This window comes from Oncorhynchus tshawytscha, linkage group LG05 (genome assembly GCF_018296145.1).
Source record: "Oncorhynchus tshawytscha isolate Ot180627B linkage group LG05, Otsh_v2.0, whole genome shotgun sequence".
NCBI lineage: Eukaryota > Metazoa > Chordata > Actinopteri > Salmoniformes > Salmonidae > Oncorhynchus > Oncorhynchus tshawytscha.
In genome coordinates this window covers 11,383,908-11,403,476 of record NC_056433.1, presented here as the reverse complement: position 1 = coordinate 11,403,476, position 19,569 = coordinate 11,383,908, and the positions used below count along the sequence as shown (strand labels likewise).

Genomic DNA, 19,569 nt, shown 5'->3' with positions numbered 1-19,569 from the left:
GTTCCTGGGCCGTCGTTGTAAATAAGAATTTGTTCTTAACTGACTTGCCTAGTTACATTTTTTGGTTCTCCCTGTCCTTCCATTCCTATTCATTGTGATCTAATAGCTAAAAGTGATCCTAAATCAGCACTCCTTTTCTGAGATGCTTTATGGATATGGGCCCTGATCTGACTAAAGAGGAGAAGAAAGTATTGTTTCCCAGAGAGAAAAATAATGAGCCATTTTGATAAGAGGTTTTTGGGAAACACAACCTGGACATATGTCAAAACCAGAAGATGAGCATTATTGAATGACTGTCGTTACTGTCCTAGTGGCAGAGAGAAGCATTAAAGTAGATGGGTTGTGTATGTTTACCTGTAGTGCAGTGGACATGTAACAATATGTGTCATCCTCCAGTTGGTGTGTCCCTACAAGGGTGTATCTCTGGTAGGACGGGCACTGCTGGGGGTGGGAGGGGCCTTTCCTGCCGTAGAAAGCCGATTGGACGGTGATGGTGGTGCGGGGCGGGCAGCGGACCGACAGGAAGTCGCCGTCACAAGCCTGCTCGGTGTAGTTCCTCAACACTTTGGATAGGTAACCTAGGAGATAAGAAAAACACCATGGTTACCACAAAAGCAGCTGCACACCTACACCTATTTACAGTCCATCAACTCTTAAGCGGTGTTCCAGGTCATCTTTTCAGCAGATTGCTATATCATGTCAATGTGTATTTCCCTGAGATGCTAATCACTTCTACAGGTGAAGTGTGAGATCTGATCCTCAGTGCAGCGTGACTGCATTGAAGACCATCTGGAATGCAAAGCCTAAAATCATACTACAAACAAAAGACACTATGAATAGGAGACCATTCACTACAAACAAAGATGATCTGAATAGGAGACATTTCACTCCTGAACCTCCCCAGTGTAAAGAAACACACACACACACACAGTCCCCAGGATGTTCAAATGGACAAAGCCATGGGTGTGTTGAATCCTGAAAGACTTTTACTTAGAATGTGTGGCACACAGCTGCAGCAGTTCTATCTCAGTCAATTGGCATCAAAGAGGAACACAACACATACGGGATAATAAGGCAATCAGCAATGCCAATCACACACACAGCCTGGCAGGCTTTGCTTTGTCTTGCCTGGGTTGGCCCACCTCGGAAGAAACACTCTCCTCCTTCCTTTCATTTAATCCCTCATTTCATGGTGATGAATTCATATTGAGAGTTGTCTTATCTGCGCTATATTTTGTTTTTGTTCGTTAACACAGACACACCCTGTCAAGAGAGGCAGCGCCAATTTGGTCGCGTAGGGGGTTTTGTGTCTAGATAGTAGGAAGCTTCTGTGGAAGAGCCCCCTGTTTCCATGGTCCATTAGTCATGTTACACATCAACAAGTCCTGACAAAACGACTGCCTTCACTTAACCATATCAAAAACCATGGCTCCGGGCCTAGAATACCACAACACTACACAGACGCTAAAAGTCCTGGCCCTAGCGTCATTAGCTGTTAGCATTGTTAGCCTCCAGGCATATCTAACAGACCCAGCATTTAAAGCTATCTGAGCTTCCTAGGCTTGAGCTAAAGCCCTCGCTAAGCTAACCTGCGCTAGTGCTAAGTCTGCTAACCCTGAGTTTGTCTCACCCTGTCTCCATCGGTAAGCCCTTTGCTTGTTAGCGTTAGTGAGTCTCTTCTCGGACTCGGTGTCAGTTAGCCAACCACCATGTTTTGAACTGCATTCCATATTTAAAAAGTGTATTAAAAAAAAAAACATAAATAGGCCTATTGGGAAACAATCATAAAACACTTGTAATGTTATTTTACTTGAAACCTCACAGGTCTAGACTGTCTCTTTGAATGCTATAGCTAATTACGGTGTTAGCCAGCATTCTCTGTCATTGTGAGCCACCAGCCTGTCAGTCAATCAGTCAGTCAGGAGAACTGAACCCCATCACAAAGAACCAGCAGCATTAACATTCCTGCCTGCGAGAAGGAGAGTGGGGATAAAAGAGGGAGCACTGCTTTGTCATATGGTGTCTTTTTTCCTCCTTCTTTGTGAAACTATTCAGCCAAATGATTGACAGCTGGCAGAGGAACATTCAGCACAAAAGTTGTCAAAGATAAACAGAGGCTGAGTCTCAAGTGATACCCTATTCTCTGAATATTGCACTACTGTTGACCAGGTCCCAAGGAGCTCTGGTCAAAAGCAGTGCCCTATATGGGGAATAGGGTTCAATAGAGCTCTGGTCGAAAGTAGTGCCCTATATGGGGAATAGGGTTCAATAGAGCTCTGGTCAAAAGTAGTGCCCTATATGGGGAATAGGGTTCAATAGAGCTCTGGTCGAAAGTAGTGCCCTATATGGGGAATAGGGTTCAATAGAGCTCTGGTCAAAAGTAGTGCCCTATATGGGGAATAGGGTTCAATAGAGCTCTGGTCGAAAGTAGTGCCCTATATGGGGAATAGGGTTCAATAGAGCTCTGGTCGAAAGCAGTGCCCTATATGGGGAATAGGGTTCAATAGAGCTCTGGTCGAAAGTAGTGCCCTATATGGGTAATAGGGTTCAATAGAGCTCTGGTCGAAAGTAGTGCCCTATATGGGTAATAGGGTTCAATAGAGCTCTGGTCGAAAGTAGTGCCCTATATGGGGAATAGGGTTCAATAGAGCTCTGGTCGAAAGTAGTGCCCTATATGGGGAATAGGGTTCAATAGAGCTCTGGTCGAAAGTAGTGCCCTATATGGGGAATAGGGTTCAATAGAGCTCTGGTCGAAAGTAGTGCCCTATATGGGGAATAGGGTTCCATTGGGCTCTGGTCAAGTAGTGCCCTGTATAGGGAATAGGAATAAAAATATTTGACATAGGCCCTCAGATCCTTAAAAAGCTCGACAGCTGCACCATTGAGAGCATCTGGTTGCCATACCGCTTGGTATGGGAACCAATAAGGCGCGACAGAGGGTAGGTCATATGGCCCAGTACATCACCGGGGCCAAGCTCTCAGCAATCCAAGACATGTATACCAGGCGGTGTCAGAGGTAGACCCTAAAAATTGTCAAAGACTCCAGCCACCCAAGTCAGCCACTCGCTTGCACTGGCTCTATGCAAACTCACTGGACTCTACCCACACAGTTACACATCCTGCACTGGTCATCCAAAGCACACATGCCCAAACACTACTACATACGCTAACATACAGAAGACACACACACATGCATATTGACGCCACACACACGCTGCTGCTACTCTGTTTATTATCTACCTTGATAGCCTAGTCACCTTTACCCCTACCCACATGTACATACAGTTGAAGTCGGAAGTTTACGTAAACTGAGGTTGGATTCATTAAAACTCGTTTTTCAACCACTCCACAAATTTCTTGTTAACAAACTATAGTTTTGGCAAGTCGGTTAGGACATCTACTTTGCGCATGACACAAGTCATTTTTCCAACAATTGTTTACAGACAGATTATTTCACTTATAATTCACTGTATCACAATTCCAGTGGGTCAGAAGTTTACATACACTATGTTGACTGTGCCTTTAAACAGCTTGGAAAATTACAGAAAATTATGTAATGGCTTTAGAAGCTTCTGATAGGCTAATTAAAATCATTTGAGTCAACTGAGGTGTACCTGTGAATGTATTTCAAGGGATACCTTCAAAGTCAGTGGATCTTTGCTTCACATCATGGGAAAATCAAAAGAAATCAGCCAAGACCTAAGATAAAAAATTGTAGACCTCCACAAGATACCACGTTCATCTGTACAAACAATAGTACGCAAGTATAAACACCATGGGACCACGCAGCCATCATACCGCTCAGGAAGGAGACGCGTTCTGTCTCCTAGAGATGAACGTACTTTGGTGCGAAAAGGGCAAATCAATCCCAGAACAGCAGCAAAGGACCTTGTGAAGATGCTGGAGGAAACAGGTACAAAAGTATCTATATCCACAGTAAAACGAGTCCTATGTCGACATAACCTGAAAGGCCGCTCAGCAAGGAAGAAGCCACTGCTCCAAAACCGACATAAAAAAGCCAGACTACGGTTTGCAACTGCACATGGGGACCAAGGTCGTACTATTTTGGAGAAATGTTCTCTGGTCTGATGAAACAAAAATAGAACTGTTTGGCCATAATGACCATCGTTATGTTGTGAGGAAAAAGGGGAGGCTTGCAAGCCGAAAAACACCATCCCAACCGTGAAGCACGGGGGTGGCAGCATCATGTTGTGGGAGTGCTTTGTTGTAGGAGCGACTGGTGCACTTCACAAAATAGATGGCATTATGAGGTAGAAATAATGGTTGTTGTGGCAAAATGGCTTAAGGACAACAAAGTCAAGGTATTGGAGTGTCCATCACAAAGCCCTGACCTCAATCCTATAGAAAATGTATGGGCAGAACTGAAAAGGCGTGTGCGAGGAAAGAGGCCTACAAACCTGACTCAGTTGCACCAGCTCAGTCAGGAGAAATGGGCCAAAATTCCCCCAACTTATTATGGGAAGCTTGTGGAAGGCTACCCGAAACATTTTTACCGAAGTTAAGCAATTTAAAGGCAATGCTACCAAATACTAATTGAGTGTATGTAAACTTCTGACCCACGGGGAATGTGATGAAAGAAATAAAATATTAAATAAATCATTCTCTCGACTATTACATTTCACATTCTTCAAATAAAGTGGTGATCCTTTTTTACTAGGACTAAATGTCAGAAATTGTGAAATAGTTTCAAACTGAGTTGAAATGTATTTGGTGTATTTAAACTTCCGACTGTATTACCTCACCTATCTCGTACCACTGCACATTGACTCGGTACCGGTACTCCTTGTATATAGTCTTGTTATTGTTATTTTATTGTGTAACTATTTCCTTTAAAAAAAATGTTTTACTTTGCATTATTGGGAAAGGGCTCGTAAGTAAGCATTTCACAGTAAAGTCTACACCTTTTCCATTCGGCGCATGTGAAAAATTTATAAAATCAAATTGTCTTTACCCAAAACAAGGAGCCATTTTAAGGCTGTAAGCAATCCATTGGTACAAAACTTTGCTTGGAAAATTCAGTTTAAAACAAATGGCCAGTTTGATTCAGCCAGCTCAACATCAATATGTCAAATGTTTCCACTGCGGAGTGCTTCACAAACACTACAGGTACATTAGAGGAAGTAGGAACTGTTTCCATACACAGTGACACACACACACACACACACACCTTTTTACCATGGTTACCTCTAACAATGCAGTAGCGTGTGGTCATGAAACTGATATATCTGAAAGAGTCAACACCGGGACATAATTAGACAACAGTGGCGCCCAGCGCCAGTAAGAACCTCTGTTCTTTCACTGTTCTATTGACACTGCCTTATCTAGAAAATGAAAGCAGGAACATTTGACTTCAATGCTTTTAACTGTTACAGTAAGCTACTTGAGCTTTAATGGCGATGCCTTGTAAGGCCAGAGAGCTTTGCAGAGTCAGGTATAGAACGACCTGTTTGATCATAAAACGTAAAGCTAAGTTAGCCTGGTCTGAAGTGCACACTTGGAACTAAGTAACTTCACACACACACACACACACACACACCCCTCTGCTGGCATATCCCTGTCTGCTGCATTCCAGAGCGGGTGAACTTGACATTTCCCCTGACAGGACCACACACACCAACAACAACACAACCAGGGTGGCTGCCGTGGCAACGAACACAACCTTACACTGAACTCATTCTTCTCCACAGTTACCCAGTGGGCCATAGTTGTCGAGGGACATCATTTCTCTGATATACAACGTCAGATTACAACCATTTAAAGACGTCTTTTAGCCCTTCAGGGAAAATAAAGACCTATTGAACAGAGTTCTCTATGAAGAAATCAAGGCGCCTGGAAAGACGTCATATCGTGATTGTTGTCTTGTTTAAGTGCCTGATACAACCTGGTAAAGGTGTCTTTTTCTGGATGCTAAAACAGTCTAAAAAACGTCCTTTTACATTCAGACTACAACCTGACCATGACGTCAGTCTGATGTTATTGCAACCGGTTTTGCCAACTGAACATAAGACACGTCTATTTGGTCTGAGTATTAGGCCTTGTCCTGGACCCAGGCCAAGACCATGATGGAACATGTGCACTGCCAGCCCTATACCCCTCCAGCCACTGAGCTGGGTGCTGGGTGAAACTATGGCAACGACCATGCATGTGCACTGCCAGCCCTATACCCCTCCAGCCACTGAGCTGGGTGCTGGGTGAAACTATGGCAACGACCATGCATGTGCACTGCCAGTCCTATACCCCTCCATGCATGTGCACTGCCAGTCCTATACCCCTCCATGCATGTGCACTGCCAGTCCTATACCCCTCCATGCATGTGCACTGCCAGTCCTATACCCCTCCATGCATGTGCACTGCCAGTCCTATACCCCTCCATGCATGTGCACTGCCAGTCCTATACCCCTCCATGCATGTGCACTGCCAGTCCTATACCCCTCCATGCATGTGCACTGCCAGTCCTATACCCCTCCATGCATGTGCACTGCCAGTCCTATACCCCTCCATGCATGTGCACTGCCAGTCCTATACCCCTCCATGCATGTGCACTGCCAGTCCTATACCCCTCCATGCATGTGCACTGCCAGTCCTATACCCCTCCATGCATGTGCACTGCCAGTCCTATACCCCTCCATGCATGTGCACTGCCAGTCCTATACCCCTCCATGCATGTGCACTGCCAGTCCTATACCCCTCCATGCATGTGCACTGCCAGTCCTATACCCCTCCATGCATGTGCACTGCCAGCCCTATACCCCTCCATGCATGTGAGGGACAAGTGAGAGGGAGAGGGACAAACAGAGGAATGAAACAACAAAGGACAAGTCACACCAACACTAACAAGAAATATCCAGACTTTGTCCAACAACCCAGCAGGCAAATAAGGTTGAAATTTGTAACCAGAACTGGATGCAATTGAGTTATTTCAAGCAGTTTTGACAACTGGTAAAGGACTTTCTCAAAGGTGAAGGGGTGGGTTACTAACTGTTTCTGAACCACAAAACACACTGCAACACCTTCCTTCATCTTGTCCTGTGGGATTGTGGGTAAAAGCAAACAGATTATCTCATAAACTCCCCCGGAGCACTTTTCCACTTTTTGTACGAATTGTTCCACCCTCCTCTGTTAACCCTCCACCTGTTGATTGACGCCCCCTTTCACGACTAACAATCAGGGGGGGGTTAAGACACCTGTGTAAAACCAGGTAGCCAATGACATGCGTCGCTCTGGGGGGCAGCCTGGACAAGGCCACCAGGGGGAAAACACACACACATCTCTCTCTCCTTTGTCATTTGGGGCCATCCTAACTCCTTCTCTAGATTAAAAAAAATATAGACATTTCTTATTTGCAATGACGGCCTACCCCAGCCAAACTCTAACCCGGACGATGCTGGGACAATTGTGCGCCACCCTATGGGACTCACAATCACGGCCGGTTGTGATATAGCCTGGAATCGAACCAGGGTCTGTAGTGACACCTCTAGCACTGAGATACAGTGCCTTAGACCGCTGTGCCACTCGGGAGTTCTCCTTCACAAAAGCACCAAGCCCATTATGAATGATGGTGGTTATGTGGGGTGAGGAAGGAGAGGAGGTTATGTCTGATGGTGATTATGTGGGGTGGGGAAGGAGAGGAGGTTATGTCTGATGGTGATTATGTGGGGTGAGGAAGGAGAGGAGGTTATGTCTGATGGTGATTATGTGGGGTGAGGAAGGAGAGGAGGTTATGTCTGATGGTGATTATGTGGGGTGAGGAAGGAGAGGAGGTTATGTCTAATGGTGATTATGTGGGGTGAGGAAGGAGAGGAGGTTATGTCTAATGGTGATGATGTGGGGTGAGGAAGGAGAGGAGGTTATGTCTGATGGTGATTATGTGGGGTGAGGAAAGAGAAGAGGTTATGAATGATGGTGGTTATGTGGGCTGAGGAAGGAGAGGAGGTTATGAATGATGGTGGTTATGTGGGCTGAGGAAGGAGAGGAGGTTATGAATGAGATGAGATTCTCAAGACAGAAATACAGTCGACTGCATGCGACAGACTGGGTTTGATTCCGGGTATCCTGCACCCATAAATTCCAGGGCTTTACTTGACTTCTCCTCAACATCCCGTGTGTGTTCGCAGTCTAAAAATCATTAGGTCTGGGAGGTAAAAATCATTAGGTCTGGGAGCTAAGGAAAGTCTTCAGTTTCTCAGGCAAGGCTACTACTCATCATGGTAGCTTAATAAACCAGCCCCATTTACATATGCAAAGGAACGACATCCTCAATCCCGTCATCTGCAGGATACCGGTAAGCAAATGACTCCAGGTCAATTCAGGTCAATATATAATGCATGAATTGGTACACAAGCGGGTAGTCTGGGCATATCATATGCATGGGGCATGACAACTCAACCAACCCTAAAACAGCTGGTGCAGAGTTGTAGCTTCCCCTCATAACACACCATGTCATAACCCCCAAGTCATGTGATAGGAATGAACCGTAATTGGGCTTCCACCACGTCATGTGATCTTCCATGCCCGTAAGCCTATCACAACGCTGAAAACCCGAGGAGGTAATTAGTTCCTGATTTGCGGTTATGTGATGGCCCCGCGGCCTAACCCCGGCGTTAGAGGGGTCAGGTAGGGCTGAGATTAGGGACAAACCACTGTGTTGTGTCAACATGGGTTCCTACCCCCCGGCCCATCACACAGAGACTTCCTGTTCAGGACTCACTGATTAGATGCGGTCCTACTGCAGGTCCAAAGAGATGTTGAATCCATGTTTTCCTCATGTTTCAGCTCAGAGAGTAAATATGAGGGGAGAGTGTGTGTGTAGGCCAATATATCCCCTTGCCTGCGTGTGTGTGTGTGTGTGTAGGCCAATATATTCCCTTGCCTGCGGTGTGGTGTGTGTGTGTGTGTGTGTGTGTGTGTGTGTGTGTGTGTGTGTGTGTGTGTGTGTGAGAGAGAGAGAGAGAGAGAGAGAGAAAGAAAGAGAGAGGTTTGCATAGATTGTTGACTACATATGTGTGTCCGAATGTAAAAAAGTCAAATATGATCAACTAATTAAACAAACAACAACATGACACATTGCAAAATCCCTGGCTCTCCCTCCACTATGCAGAGGTGTCAGCTACAAGCTGGAATGCATAGAGAGATGTGCTCTCTGGTATGAGCAGTGGTGTGGTGGGGAGGGAGGGATGTCTCTCTAACTGCACTGTCTGCCTGCGAGGCTAGGGATTACTCTCTACTCAGAGCTTTCTCCTCTGTTTGAAAGATGCCATCGAATCCCATTGGAGAACTCAGCTCAAAAGTAACCTATGCAGTAGACACTCTGCTGGGTTCTCTGCTACAGAGGATTAACGCAGCACCAATAACAGGGTACAATCTTATCATATGGTTGACTTTAGTACTCAATAAAACAGTCAATAATGCATGTTCCTCATGCAACAACTTCATAGAGCACACAGTATCAAACATTATGAAACATTTTACCTCCCCAGAAATTACATACAAAATAATGAATATACATTTTAAAGGGATACTTTAAGGGATAAGCCTCATTTTTTCACATTTGTTTTTAGTTTTTTTGTGAGAATAGATTATACGGTTATCATCTTGGTGCATTAGGCATTTACATGAGACGGAGAGACAGAGAAAGAGTGAGAGACAGAGAGAGAGAGACAGTGATGTGGCAGTAGAAAGGCCACAAGGGCCGGTGGCTTTAGGCCTTGTTAGTACTTAGTCCCTGACCATGGTTCTATCCATTGGCCACAGAAGCAGCCTTACAGAGCTTGGCCCCATCCCGAACTGGCTTTTTATTTTTTTTTAAATCTAGAATACAGATGTTTGATTATATAACGTCCAAATTCATGATCACGTTTAAAAACATTAACACTTCAATCGCATTCATTTGGCATCAAATGGAAGAAAAGAAACTGAAACAAGGAGAGACTACCAAAACCTGTCCAATAAAATGTTTTGCTACATTTTGCAGAAATGAAATAGACCCATGTCTGACCTGCAAAGCTCCTGAATCATACTGTGGTCATAACTCCTGATGCACTGCTATCCCCTCCAGCACTAAGTGTAAGGTTAGGTCAACTACACTCCTGTGTGATTAAGTAGGAGTGTATTGGTTTAGGTTATCTAAACATAGACAGGCTGACAGGTTCATGAAGTGTGTGGAGGGGGAGATGACATGGGACTCCAACACACCAGAATATCAGAGAGACTCTACATTCAACATTCATTTCAATAGGATGGAATTATGTTGTTAATCACCAATGATTTGTGATAATTAATACATTCAATGGCCTTGTACATATAGACAATGCAACTACTGCTGCTACTACTGTTACTGCTACTTGTTACTGATGCTGTTACTGCTGCTATTTCTACTACTACTACTGTTACTGCTGCTATTTCTACTACTACTGCTGTTACTACTGCTATTTCTACTACTACTGCTGTTACTGCTGCTATTTCTACTACTACTACTACTGCTATTTCTACTACTACTGCTGTTACTGCTGCTATTTCTACTACTACTACTGTTGCTATTTCTACAACTACTACTGTTACTGCTGCTATTTCTACTACTACTACTGTTACTGCTGCTATTTCTACTACTACTACTACTACTGCTATTTCTACTACTACTGCTGTTACTGCTGCTATTTCTACTACTACTACTGTTACTGCTGCTATTTCTACTACTACTGCTGTTACTGCTGCTATTTCTACTACTACTGCTGTTACTGCTGCTATTTCTACTACTACTGCTGTTACTGCTGCTATTTCTACTACTACTACTGTTACTGCTGCTATTTCTACTACTACTGCTGTTACTACTGCTATTTCTACTACTACTACTACTGCTATTTCTACTACTACTACTGCTGTTACTGCTGCTATTTCTACTACTACTACTGCTGCTATTTCTACTACTACTACTGTTACTGCTGCTATTTCTACTACTACTACTGTTACTGCTGCTATTTCTACTACTACTACTACTACTGCTATTTCTACTACTACTGCTGTTACTGCTGCTATTTCTACTACTACTGCTGTTACTGCTGCTATTTCTACTACTACTACTACTGCTATTTCTACTACTACTACTACTGTTACTGCTGCTATTTCTACTACTACTACTGTTACTGCTGCTATTTCTACTACTACTACTGTTACTGCTGCTATTTCTACTACTACTACTGCTGCTATTTCTACTACTACTGCTGCTATTTTACTACTACTACTACTACTACTGCTATTTCTACTACTACTACTACTGTTACTGCTGCTATTTCTACTACTACTACTACTGCTGCTATTTCTACTACTACTGCTGCTATTTCTACTACTACTACTACTTCTACTACTACTACTACTTCTACTACTACTACTACTTCTACTACTACTACTACTACTACTACTAAAAAAATCAAATCAAATCAAATTTTATTTGTCACATACACATGGTTAGCAGATGTTAATGCGAGTGTAGCGAAATGCTTGTGCTTCTAGTTCCGACAATGCAGTAATAACCAACAAGTAATCTAACTAACAATTTCAAAACTACTGTCTTATACACAGTGTAAGGGGATAAAGAATATGTACATAAAGATATATGAATGAGTGATGGTACAGAGCAGCATAGGCAAGATACAGTAGATGGTATCGAGTACAGTATATACATATGAGATGAGTATGTAAACAAAGTGGCATAGTTAAAGTGGCTAGTGATACATGTATTACATAAGGATGCAGTAGATGATATAGAGTACAGTATATACGTATGCATATGAGATGAATAATGTAGGGTATGTAACATTATATTAGGTAGCATTGTTTAAAGTGGCTAGTGATATATTTTACATCATTTCCCATCAATTCCCATTATTAAAGTGGCTGGAGTTGAGTCAGTGTCAGTGTGTTGGCAGCAGCCACTCAATGTTAGTGGTGGCTGTTTAACAGTCTGATGGCCTTGAGATAGAAGCTGTTTTTCAGTCTCTCGGTCCCAGCTTTGATGCACCTGTACTGACCTCGCCTTCTGGATGATAGCGGGGTGAACAGGCAGTGGCTCGGGTGGTTGTTGTCCTTGATGATCTTTATGGCCTTCCTGTAACATCGGGTGGTGTAGGTGTCCTGGAGGGCAGGTAGTTTGCCCCCGGTGATGCGTTGTGCAGACCTCACTACCCTCTGGAGAGCCTTACGGTTGTGGGCGGAGCAATTGCCGTATCAGGCGGTGATGCAGCCCACCAGGATGCTCTCGATTGTGCATCTGTAGAAGTTTGTGAGTGCTTTTGGTGACAAGCCGAATTTCTTCAGCCTCCTGAGGTTGAAGAGGCGCTGCTGCGCCTTCTTCACGATGCTGTCTGTGTGAGTGGACCAATTCAGTTTGTCTGTGATGTGTATGCCGAGGAACTTAAAACTTGCTACCCTCTCCACTACTGTTCCATCGATGTGGATAGGGGGGTGTTCCCTCTGCTGTTTCCTGAAGTCCACAATCATCTCCTTAGTTTTGTTGACGTTGAGTGTGAGGTTATTTTCCTGACACCACACTCCGAGGGCCCTCACCTCCTCCCTGTAGGCCGTCTCGTCGTTGTTGGTAATCAAGCCTACCACTGTTGTGTCGTCCGCAAACTTGATGATTGAGTTGGAGGCGTGCATGGCCACGCAGTCGTGGGTGAACAGGGAGTACAGGAGAGGGCTCAGAACACACCCTTGTGGGGCCCCAGTGTTGAGGATCAGCGGGGTGGAGATGTTGTTGCCTACCCTCACCACCTGGGGGCGGCCCGTCAGGAAGTCCAGTACCCAGTTGCACAGGGCGGGGTCGAGACCCAGGGTCTCGAGCTTGATGACGAGCTTGGAGGGTATTATGGTGTTGAATGCTGAGCAGTAGTCGATGAACAGCATTCTCACATAGGTATTCCTCTTGTCCAGATGGGTTAGGGCAGTGTGCAGTGTGGTTGAGATTGCATCGTCTGTGGACCTATTTGGGCGGTAAGCAAATTGGAGTGGGTCTAGGGTGTCAGGTAGGGTGGAGGTGATATGGTCCTTGACTAGTCTCTCAAAGCACTTCATGATGACGGAAGTGAGTGCTACGGGGCGGTAGTCGTTTAGCTCAGTTACCTTAGCTTTCTTGGGAACAGGAACAATGGTGGCCCTCTTGAAGCATGTGGGAACAGCAGACTGGTATAGGGATTGATTGAATATGTCCGTAAACACACCGGCCAGCTGGTCTGCGCATGCTCTAAGGGCGCGGCTGGGGATGCCGTCTGGGCCTGCAGCCTTGCGAGGGTTAACACGTTTAAATGTCTTACTCACCTCGGCTGCAGTGAAGGAGAGTCCGCATGTTATCGTTGCAGGCCGTGTCAGTGGCACTGTATTGTCCTCAAAGCGGGCAAAAAGTTATTTAGTCTGCCTGGGAGCAAGACATCCTGGTCCGTGACTGGGCTGGTTTTCTTCTTGTAGTCCGTGATTGACTGTAGACCCTGCCACATGCCTCTTGTGTCTGAGCCGTTGAATTGAGATTCTACTTTGTCTCTGTACTGGCGCTTAGCTTGTTTGATAGCCTTGCGGAGGGAATAGCTGCACTGTTTGTATTCGGTCATGTTACCAGTCACCTTGCCCTGATTAAAAGCAGTGGTTCGCGCTTTCAGTTTCACTACTGCTATTTCTACTACTACTACTACTACTACTACTACTACTACTACTACTACTACTACTACTACTACTGCTATTTCTACTACTACTGCTATTTCTACTACTACTACTACTGCTATTTCTACTACTACTGTTACTATTTCTACTACTACCGTTACTGTTCCTATTTCTATTTCTACTACTACTACTACTGTTACTGCTGCTATTTCTACTACTGCTACTACTACTGTTACTGTTGCTATTTCTACTACTACTGCTGTTACTGCTGCTATTTCTACTACTACTACTACTGTTACTGTTGCTATTTCTACTATTTCGACTACTATCTTTTATACTAGTGGGATTAGTTCCTCCGTGGGTCAGAGTGGCCACATTCTGGATTAGTTTTGTACAGTTCCTGAGGCTGATCTCATGGTTTCACTGACACAATACAGCCACCAATAATGTATGTGTGTGTTAGTTTGTGTTTATGTGTATAGTGACAGAATAAATGGTTCTAGCTCACGAGGGAGGGGTGTTGACTTGGGTTGGCTTACACCCACCCTCCAATCCACTCCTGATTCCACCATATGCATACACACTTATTTCTGTCGCACACACACATCCCTCCCATCCACCCACAGATGTGTGTGGGGATCAGCTGAGGGGGCTTACTCACATGTTGAACCTTGCATGGCATTAATAACTGAAAAAGTGGACTATAGTTCAGTATGGCAGACCCTGAGCCTTGCTTCTACACTAAACCTCCAGGAAGGGCCACACACGATCCAGGCAACCCCCCTACTCACTGGTGAGTGAGTGAGAGTGTGTGTGTGAGAGAGTTACTGCTTTGCCCTCCTGGGTTCTTCCAAAGCATTTTCCTGTGTCTCCAAATGGGTGAAACCACGATTTCCCTTTTAAGGTCCGGTATCAGGGGTGAAACCACGATTTCCCTTTTATAGTCCGGTATCAGGGGTGAAACCACGATTTCCCTTTTACAGTCCGGTATCAGGGGTGAAACCACAATTTCCCTTTTACAGTCCGGTATCAGGGGTGAAACCACGATTTCCCTTTTATAGTCTGGTATCAGGGGTGAAACCACGATTTCCCCTTTACAGTCCGGTATCAGGGGTGAAACCACGATTTCCCCTTTACAGTCCGGTATCAGGGGTGAAACCACGATTTCCCCTTTACAGTCCAGTATCAGGGGTGAAACCACGATTTCCCCTTTACAGTCCAGTATCAGGGGTGAAACCACGATTTCCCCTTTACAGTCCGGTAATCAGAGCTTACTTAGCCTGTATATACTGTACAAACAAGTGAATTAGGGAGATATGTGGGAATGTGAACAGTTACAGATTAAAGAGTGAATGAAGGGAACCTCTCTCTCTCTCTCTCTCTCTCTCTCTCTCTCTCTCTCTCTCTCTCTCTCTCTCTCTCTCTCTCTCTCTCTCTCTCTCTCTCTCTCTCTCTCTCTCTCTCTCTCTCTCTCTCTCAAAGACCACAGATGAAAGGAGTGACACAGTCAACGAGCCTCGCTGGCTTTGTGTCTTGTGATGGGGTGTAAATCATCATGGGCTGCAGAGCAACTCTGCTGTCCTCACAACTGGATCCTTATACACTGATTCGCATGTTTTCCTCCTCCTCCTCTCTCTTATGAGACCTAGGCTACTGTATGTGTTGTAGGTCGGTTGCACATTGCTAGAGTAACATGGAAATAGGTCTAGGCCAACTATGGATTTCTTTCATAAACTTTCCTCAGCTATAGCCTCAGTGTTCTTTTGACTCCTCTACATCTTGGTATTATTTGCTACATTTTACTTCTTGTGGACTGAAATATTTGTCAATTCAAAATAAATCTGTGAATGAGAATAAGCATAGATGGAAACTTTCATATTTCCATTTTAAAGCTGCAACTTTTGGACATTAAACACTATTAGAATAGTTTGGAAAATACTCTTCATAACATGAATTTGTCTTTATACTTCAGTTAGTAGGATTAGGCTTTTGGTCATTTGGTTCGCTACAACAAGGAAGGATTTTTTTCTGGCCTCGGATGCCTGTATCATTTCTGTCTTATAATGCTTTGCTCAACTATAAGGTTTGTTAAAATTTCTCATTCGATTTTTATATCTTGCTTTTACATTTTAGCAGACACTCTTATCCAGAGCGACTTACAGGAGCAATTAGGGTGACATGCCTTGTTCAAGGGCACAGCAGCAGATGTTTCCACCTAGTCGGCTCAGGGATTCCAACCAGCAACCTTCTGGTTACTGTCACAACGCTCTAACCTGCTAGGCTGCCTGCAGCCCCTATTCTTACTTCTCTCTCATTATTACTTTAGGCCTCCCATGTTTTTGGGATTATTCAAAAACAAATTCAAACTTTCTGAAACAACCTAGAAGTCTGTTAGATCCATTCATTGTTTGATCATGGGGGATCCCGAGTGGCGCAGCGGTCTACGGCATCTCAGTGATAGAGGCGTCACTACAGACCCTGGTTTGATTCCAGGCTGTATCACAATCAGCTGTGATTGAGAGTCCCATAGGGCGGCACACAATTGGCCCAGCGTCATCCTGGTTAGGGTTTGGCCGGTGTAGTCCGTCATTGTAAATAAGAGTTGGTTCTTAACTGACTTGCCTGGTTAAATAAAGGAAAAATACAAATACTGAAATAGTGTGGCAGAAGAAATCTAGCATTACACTGGAAGTGGTTTAATAGGACAAGTCATATTCATATCAAATGAAAAAACAACAGCATTTGGGCTTCTACAACGAGAGACCCGAGTCCCCACTGTAAAAAACAGACTTCGGCTATTGGCCTAGATCAGACATTTGAGAGAGAATTGTGATCGGAGTAATTGTTTGACATTGTGATTTTTTTAACCTGTCATTTCGGACAACTGAAATGTATTTTCTGGTTATCCGACTATTTTTTTATGTAATGGTTGTAGTGGAAGTCCCGTGCCCTTTGCCCCCCTATCCGTCCCTGTAAGGGAGAGTCTGAGGACAGCTGAAGCCATAAACACAGTCTAGTCTAGAGACAAACAACAACACCGGCCTGACTATTCCAACTGTTTCCCAGAGACACTCCGGCAGTCTAGAACATTTTTCCAAACACAGCACCCCTCCCTGGCATCTAGGCATACACCTCTACCCCAACCCAAGACTCCTATCCCATACTGTAGGTAGCCAGAAATGGAAGATGGCCGGTAGTAAAATCTCGACAGACAGATGCTGGTTTACGGCACAGAGGTTGGGAACTCCCCATCCCCAGATTGACTAAACAGAGGGCTATTTATTTGTCCATGTCATTTTTGAGTAGCCTATACTGTAGATCCGATTGTGACAGTCCCTCCAGGCGTTTATATAGCTCGGCTGTGTGTTATGACTTATAGAGACTGACACCAGCTTAGTATAGCGCCAGGAAGTCACCCACAAAGCAAGACCTGAGAGAGAAGAGAAAGAGCTCATCCTCAGGGAATATATGTCAGAATGTAATGTAGTTTACGAAAGTTCAAAAGTTTACGAAAGTTCACATTTTCAAAGCAGGTCTTCATTGTTTATTATGGGGTATTGTGTGTAGATGAGTGAGAAAAAACTCAAATGTTATACATTTTGAATTCAGGCTTCTCTTTCCTATTAGCCATGTGTGGAATGTAATTCACTTATTTACCTTATAGCCTATAAGCATGGCATAATAAGGCACATTCCCTGCTCTTGCTGTTTAACACATGGGCTCACTCTTGTAATTATCACCTTCTCCCTCAACCAATGGGTGCAAATCTTGGTATATATTTATATGTCAACTTATCCATGTTCTCTCAATTGCTGTTTTTCAGCAACAGTTTTCAACTATCATCCACCTCCTCAAAACCACCAGCTATAATAACCTTAAAGCTGCAATCAGCAGTAGAAACAATAACAACGCGGCCTCCCCACCCCTTCATAGGGCTACCTGCCATCACATCATCTGGCTCTGAGAATCTTCCATTGGAGATGAGGACATTCCCCAAACTATTTCAAAATGTCATATTGCATTCCGTCTTTGTTGTTCATTCAGTTAAGCCTGTACTAGATTTAACTGTCCTTCTTAACCTAATTATCCGAACCTGCTACATTAATTATCCTAACCTGCTGTGTAAGTTCTCCTAACCTGCTATAAAAAAAAAAAAGTAGTAGCTGTATGGAAGTGAAGTGTTTTTAGGGAATCTCAGGGGGGGAGCTCTCCAGGAAGAGGGTTGGCGAGCTCCGCTTTAGTGTGTGGTCAACTATGGTCCAGTAGAAACCGTTTTTATCCAAAGTCATTTACACACCTATAGACATTGACACGTTACCAGTAGCATCCACGTAGCCCACGCAGGAATTTAACCCACAACTCTAGTTTCTCCAGTGTGGAGGATGTGAAACTTACCCAGTTACCTGGAGACATCAACTACAATGAGATCTGAAGCCAATCATGAGCGACAGACCAGTAGTAATCTCTTGCTCGGTTGGTGGTTGGCATTGAGTGTACTTGTTGTTGTGTAGAAGGTTGCGAGTTGGAGCCCCGCTCAAGGCAGAACAGAATCACATATCTGCATGGGCATCTGTGTGGGCATCTGTGTGGGCGGGCTGTGTGTGCAAGCTTGAGACAATGAGAGAATGTCCACCTGTGAGCCTGCTCTCTACGTCTCTCATGAGTCTCTGTAGGTCATCTTTAAAGAAACAATCTGGAGATTGTCATTCAGCCTCAGGATTATGCCTTTAATATCTGTTGGGGCTTGAGGTAGTATCTGTAAAGCCCCATCTCTCTCAGCATGCTAGAGGCTCCTTACAGCTCCCGAAGGGGTGTCGAGGGAGTTTCCACAACTCCCCACTGCCCTCTCGGCTAGCACGTGCCTGTCCCCCTGACCCCTGTAGGTCAGAGGTCAGCAAGAGGACACTTTCACTCAGATGTGGGGGGGTGGGGGAATATCCATTCAGCTGCCCTCTGACTCTAGCTAAGACGCCCACACACACCCACGCCCTTTCCCTGACAGTCACCATTCATCAATTTAATGCATTAACAGTCACACCACATACCTTTTCAGGAGGTTCAAAAGCCCAGACGGGGAAGACAGGGAGGAGAAAAGGAGGAGGAATTCCTATAACAAAATGGGGGAGTGGGTGGGCCCTGAAAGGGAGAGCTTTGCCTGGGAATTAACAGGCTTATCCAAGGGTCTGTTCACAGAGGAGTGAACCACAGGTGGAGGGGCAAACTAGCACCTCTGTGGGTTGAAAGAACAGGGACTGAGGGAAGTCCAATAGGACTTAACCAAGAAGATCCCGCTGTTTCACAATAGACCTAAGGCCTGATGGAACAGCTAGCCACTAAGAGTCTCTTATGGTTCAGCTCACTAGACAGACAGGAGTGGGAACTTCCTTTTATTCTGTCCTTCTCCTCTCTCTTCCTTCCTTCCTCTTCTCACTGCAGACTCCCTTCTTGCTACCTCCCTCTATCCTGATTTCTCAATGCTTCTGCCTCCTCTCCTCCTCTCACCAAACCAGCTTCATCTCTTCTGCCTCCTCTCCTCCTCTCACCAAACCAGCTTCATATCTTCTACCTCCTCTCCTTCTCTCACCAAACCAGCTTCATCTCTTCTACCTCCTCTCCTCCTCTCACCAAACCAGCTTCATCTCTTCTACCTCCTCTCCTCCTCTCACCAAACCAGCTTCATCTCTTCTACCTCCTCTCCTTCTCTCACCAAACCAGCTTCATCTCTTCTACCTCCTCTCCTTCTCTCACCAAACCAGCTTCATCTCTTCTACCTCCTCTCCTTCTCTCACCAAACCAGCTTCATCTATTCTACCTCCTCTCCTTCTCTCACCAAACCAGCTTCCTCTCTTCTTTCGGTTTCTCTCCCCCTCCTCCTCTGTCACTTCCTCATCTTACCAAACCAGC

The 19,569-nt window shown here is 44.7% G+C and overlaps 1 protein-coding gene across 1 annotated transcript in view; it reads right to left on the bottom strand.

Annotated features, from left to right (window-relative positions):
* The window catches only part of LOC112249916 (protein eva-1 homolog A), a 163,744-nt gene that overhangs the window by 124,860 nt on the left and 19,315 nt on the right, over positions 1 to 19,569 (bottom strand). Inside the window, exon 2 of the mRNA XM_042321463.1 lies at positions 355 to 578. Coding sequence (XP_042177397.1) covers positions 355 to 578 — 224 coding nt within the window. The remainder of the gene's footprint in view (positions 1 to 354; positions 579 to 19,569) is intronic.